Genomic DNA, 5,437 nt, shown 5'->3' on the forward strand with positions numbered 1-5,437 from the left:
CCACGCTCTCCAGCTCAGTCCTGCTGTTCCCTTGGGCAGAAGGGCTGGGCGGGGCTGGGTAGGGCCAAGTCAGGGCGGTGCAGAGACCAAGAGTTCAACAGTGCAGTCTGTTAGCCAGTGAGGACAGCCGCCTGGCTCTTGCCGTCTTGATCCCTCGGGGAGAGCTTGTTGGCTCAGTGCTGATCGATCTCAGCATCTAAATAATCCGTCTCAGGCGGGAAGTTCCTTTCTAGATAGGAGTTCCCAGGGCGCTGAGTGATATGAGGGTGCTTCCTTGGCTCTGTGTTCACAGTGACAGCTGGTTTTCTGTTGGGTCTGCTTTGGGTTCTTCCTGTAATTATTGTGATAAAATACAAACAAAAATATGCAATATGTGTTTTGTGGTCACCGCCACTGTGTCTCGCCAAAACATTTTCATTACCCCGAGCAGAAGATCTGAATTCAGGAAGCAGTAATTGCTGCAGCTTCTTCTAAACTAAATTGTGGTTAAGGAGAAAAAGAGCGTCCATTTATATAAAAACGTTGGTGATGGGCCGGGAGTGCTCAGAAAGGGCGGAGCAGCCAGGAGCAGCATGTGGGAAGCGCCCCTGTGTCCCTGCCTCAAGCCAGGGCACTCGGCCGGCAGGCTCCAGGCATCTGTACGCGGGGTTGGGGGTGTGATTAGCCCCTTTCCTCTCCTCCCTGCCTGCCTCTGTCCACGGTCCTGCGGGATGCGTGGTCACTGGGCGCACGGCCGGCGCTGACGGCCCCGTCACTCTCGTCCTCGCCCCGCAGGGTCTGCAGACCTGGGCGTCTGCCTGCACCGGTCCTCCAGTGGCCTGGACCTGCCCATGAAGGTGGTGGACATGTTCGGATGCTGCCTGCCAGTGTGTGCCATGAAATTTCAGTGGTAGGAGTGAAAAATAATCCCACTGGGTTATATTCTCAAATCAGCAGCTGGGTGGCGGGGGGTGTGGGGAGCCAGCATGGTTAGCGTTGCCTGGGAAACCTCCTGGGAGGGTGCCGCTTCTGATCTGTGCAGCTCGGCCACCCCTAGGGAACAGGAGCCCCTGTAGTCCCCGTGGGTGGGCTGTGGCCCTACCAAACGGGGTGGCTTCCACTTTGATGTTGAGGCAGGCGGGGAGGAGAGTAAAAATGATGAATCAGATACTCTTCTTGGGGGCGTGTGCTCACGGCGTGGCATGGTGGCCAGGATTGCCCACCCGACTCAGGGATTTCTCTCTCTGTCCCTTTTGTCTCAGCTCATGTAGTTGGGTTCGCGTCAGTTGGATGTGTCTATTTCTGTCTCCGCTCTTCCTGGAAAAGATGGGCAGGAGAGGTCAGTGTTAGAAGAGGTTTAGGTGCAGTGGCCCCACCATGAGCGGAGGGGCCAGCTTCTAAATGGGAAAGCCAGCATGTTAGACTCCAGGTTCACATCCTTTTGGGATCAGCTCCTGATCAGTTTTGAGCCTGCCTCCAGCGTGGTTGCCCTTTACCTGATTTCTCTGCTGTAGAATTAAGAAAAAAAACCCCAGAACTCACCAAGAGCGCACACAGCACAAAAAGTCCGAATGCCCCTTCACTGCCTCTCCTTCCCCAAATCAGTTTGAATTCCTAACACGTGTCCTTCCAGGTCGTTTTTCAGTTCAGATGCTGAGTCTAAGGACAGGCTCCCTGAAGGGAAGGACAGACTGACTGTTCCTGACTCCCACCTTAGCCCGCGGGTGGGGTGGGTTCTGTTCTCTTCCCGAGAGCTCTCATACCCTCCGCCATTCTCTCTACAGCTTACACGAGCTTGTGAAACACGAGGAGAACGGGCTGGTCTTCGAGGACTCGGAGGAGCTGGCAGTTCAGCTACAGGTGGTGGTGTCTGTCTGCCCCCCACCAGGGCTCGTGGGGTTTCGGCTATTTGTTGTTCCTGCAGCTGGGCGGGTGGGCCTGGGCTGGGTCTGCTGAAGGAGTAGCAGTCTCAGAGGCTGGGCCCCAGAGGGCCTGGGGAATCAGGGCTTGCCCCGCCTGCCATCTGGGTTTATGGAGCTCATACCACACAGGTGATGCTAGAGCTGAGTGGACCATGTGCCATTTAAGGGGTACTGGATCGGAGGAGGAAGAGGGAGGCATGAGGGGCGCTTCCTGGACCAGCCTTGCAAGATGGGTGGGCGTCTTCAAAGGGTACTTCTTTCTTACTACAAATTACAAAAAGTAATACGTCGTCATTCTTGACAATTGAGCCCAGAGCCAAGAAACTTTGGAAAGGCCCAGAAAGAATTTTAGACTTTGCCATAGTCTCTTGTCAAAATATCTCAACTCTGTTGTAATGTGAAAGCATCTAGTCTGTGAATGAAGGCGTATGGCCACGTTCCAGTAAAACTTTATTTACAAAGACAAGTGGAGGGCCACAGGTGTCCCACAGGCTGGCATTTGCAGACACCTTAGTTTAGCCAGGTTGGCGAGAACACAGGCATCGCCTGTATCTCAGCAGATGGACAGGAGGGTGCTGGGGAGATGGCAAGAGGGTGGTACTCCTGGCGGGAGCAGAGCCTGGCAGGACCAGGGGTGGGGGCTGCCACAGGTCACGGTATGTGGATGGTGTGGATGTGAACACTGACGCTTGGCTGTGCTGTCAGGTCGGAACCCCAGGGGGTGGAGTGGGCTGGGGCCAGAGGGCTCCCCTACGTCCGATGAAGTGGGGGCTTGCTGGGTCGGCAGTGGGGGTCAGAGATGATGAGAAGGGTTATCAGCCAGGCCTGGTGGGGAAGCTGGGCCAGAGTGGGAGTTTCGCTGGAGACCCTAGGACGTGGGTGGTTCTGCAGGTGTTGGGGAGGAGGGACGGTTTCAGTGGGATAATGGGGTTGGAGGGGGGTGATGTCTGGCACCTGGGTTTGGGGTGTGGCTGGGAAGGGGGAGGCGGGCAGCTCAGGGGGTGGGGGGGACCTGGGGTGGGAAATGGGAAGCGGTGACGAGATAAGTTCTCATCTCTTCTAGACTCTTTTCTCAAAGTTTCCTGATCCTGCTGGCAAACTGTACCAGTTCCGCGAGAGCCTCCGGGAGTCAGAGCAGCTCCGCTGGGATGAGAGCTGGGAGCGGACGGTGCTCCCTTTGATCTTGGACACGTGACCCCTCGGGCCAGTGAGATGTCCCGTGCGGGACGCCTTGGATGCCCACCCCCTCGCCTTTCCCCTTCCTCCCCAGGAGCCCCCGCTTCCCATCCTCGCAGCTGGCGCTGCTGGTGGGATGCTGTGGGGCGGTGCCGCCTGGCGGACGGCCACTGGAAAGACAGCAGTGGGCGCCGCCTGGAGAATGAGGCTACTGTTGGTAATCGGGTTGGTGGCCCAGGAAGCTGGCTCAGCCTCCTACCTTCTTTGGAGGCTCTGAATTCCTTCTTCTTTTCAGTCTTCTGTGTTTCCCCCCTCAGTTTGTGAGGAGGGAAGTAACTTTCCCGTTACTTGCTTGCGGCATCTTCAAGATCCCGGTTTTGTCTCCCGCTGCATTTGCCCAGGCGTGTCCCTAATATTTTGATTCCTGCCTTGAAAACAGGCACCGCAGGTCCCCCCTGCCCCGCGCCCCCCCCGTCCCCCAACAGGGGACCCTAGGATGCATCCCACTGCAGCATGGCTCTGAGGGACGTGGGTCCAGGTTGGGGAAAACACACTTCGTATATGTTTTTATCTGCACAAATGAAATCCTTCTGTCTGAGCCAAAAATTTCACTTCTGACTTAACGGTGGTTTGCTTAAGAAATAAGCCAGCTGGCAGAGAGAGGGTACCCACACACTCGAGCAGTTTATATTTTGTTAGAACACTTTACGGTTCCGGATTCAGAATTTAACATCCTTTGAACATTCAAGTCCAGTGGAAGTTTTATCAGACTCTTTCCAGGACAGTGATTTGATTTTCAGGTTGTCCTTCAGAACCATCTGTAAAAACTACAGCGTTAGTTTCAGAATCGCCATCTCCGAGTGCTCTTCGTAGGGAAACAGTTTCTGGTCATGATGAGGCACCTCTTCCCACGGGATCCCAGCCTGGCCTGGAAACAGAACAGACGCATCTCAGGGTGCTGGGGTTTGGGGGCGGGACGCCACCCTATCAGGGTGGGGCTTTGGGACAGACACCCAGAACCAGCCTCCAGGGTGGGACCAGGAATCCCCTTGGTAAGCAGCTCACAGCAGCCAGCTTTCCTGCATCTGCACACTGGGCTGTGTGTGTCCCTCAGAGGTCACGGCCCTGTCGGTTCCCCATCGCTCTGCCTCTGGGCTCCACCCTCTCACCGGGCACAGCTCAGTAGGAGCCGAGGTCTGAAACCACGTCTGCCTGACTGCTTAGCCTGGTGCCTTCAGAGGCTGGGCCTGTGTCAGAGGGGATTACGTCCTCTCTGTAAGCACAGATGTCTGACAAGTCCCTGGCAAGGGTGGTTTTGTCATCAGTTTTTTATGAATGAAAAATCAGTATTTATAAAAATGAAATAGTAGACATACTGTGTAAGTTTCATGATCCTGCTGTCCAAGTATAACATGTTAATAATGTTAATTAGCTTGTATGAAATTTCCCCGTGTGTATTACTGTGATTATTTTTAAAAATAAAAATGGGCTGTATATGCTGCATGTGTGAGTGTGAGTTACTCAGTTGTGTCCGACTCTCTGTGACCCCATGGACTGCAGCCCACCAGGCTCCTCTGTCCATGGAATTCTCCAGGCAGTAACACCGGACTGGGCTGCCATTTCCTTCTCCCATGTGCTGCATATGTATATACACACACACAGCACATACAGTATATGTATATGCTGTTTAGTACTCAGATTTCTTCACTTAAAACAGCCTGGAGGGGACTTCGCTGGTGGTCCAGTGGCTAAGACTCTGCGCTCCCAATGTAGGGGCCCCAGGTTCCACCCCTGGTCAGGGAACTGGGTCCCACACGCCACAACTAGAGATCCCGTGTGCTGCAATTGAGACCTGGAGTAGCCAAATACATATTAAAAAATTGTATTAAAAAATACAGCATGGATATCTTTCCTTGTAAGCATCTGAAAAAGGACTTCATTATTCTTTGAGGCCAAACACCAGTCAGTGGGACGTGGTATATGTGGGTGGGCACTGGTCATCTCTCTTGGCAGAGGCAGCCGTGGGAAGGCTCTGCATGGCTGGCTGGTGTGTGTGGGAAGCCCTGGTGACGCCTGGCACGTGGTTGGGGATCGCAGGGCGGGGGTCATGGGGTAGCGGGTGGAGACTGCGAGCTGGGTGCCTGGGTCTAGTCCCTGGGTGCCTGGATGATTACTTAGCTGCCCTACACCCCGGTGTTTTTCTGGGTGAGACAGGATGACAGCACCCCCATGCTCCCACCAGGTGCTACAGGGGCTGACACAGGTCAGGTCTAAGGACAGTGTCGCCCCCGCCCCCCACTTCCCCACAGCCGAGTCAGGCAGACCCCCTTCCTCTAAGGCACCCCTGCCTCTTACTGTGT

General features: G+C 54.9%; 2 protein-coding genes across 3 annotated transcripts in view; one reads left to right on the top strand and one right to left on the bottom strand.

Moving 5' to 3' along the window:
• ALG1 (ALG1, chitobiosyldiphosphodolichol beta-mannosyltransferase) overlaps positions 1-4,576 on the top strand; it is a 14,220-nt gene extending 9,644 nt beyond the window's left edge. The window contains exons 11-13 of the mRNA XM_010840439.1: positions 775-889; positions 1,764-1,839; positions 2,965-4,576. Coding sequence (XP_010838741.1) covers positions 775-889; positions 1,764-1,839; positions 2,965-3,096 — 323 coding nt within the window. The 3' untranslated portion in view covers positions 3,097-4,576. The remainder of the gene's footprint in view (positions 1-774; positions 890-1,763; positions 1,840-2,964) is intronic.
• The window catches only part of EEF2KMT (eukaryotic elongation factor 2 lysine methyltransferase), a 10,968-nt gene continuing 9,275 nt past the window's right edge, over positions 3,745-5,437 (bottom strand). For both annotated transcript variants that reach the window (XM_010840437.1, XM_010840438.1), the window contains one exon: positions 3,745-4,005. In XM_010840437.1, coding sequence (XP_010838739.1) covers positions 3,905-4,005 — 101 coding nt within the window. In that variant the 3' untranslated portion in view covers positions 3,745-3,904. The remainder of the gene's footprint in view (positions 4,006-5,437) is intronic.

This window comes from Bison bison, unplaced genomic scaffold, assembly GCF_000754665.1.
Source record: "Bison bison bison isolate TAMUID 2011002044 unplaced genomic scaffold, Bison_UMD1.0 scf7180017864144, whole genome shotgun sequence".
Classification (NCBI taxonomy): domain Eukaryota; kingdom Metazoa; phylum Chordata; class Mammalia; order Artiodactyla; family Bovidae; genus Bison; species Bison bison.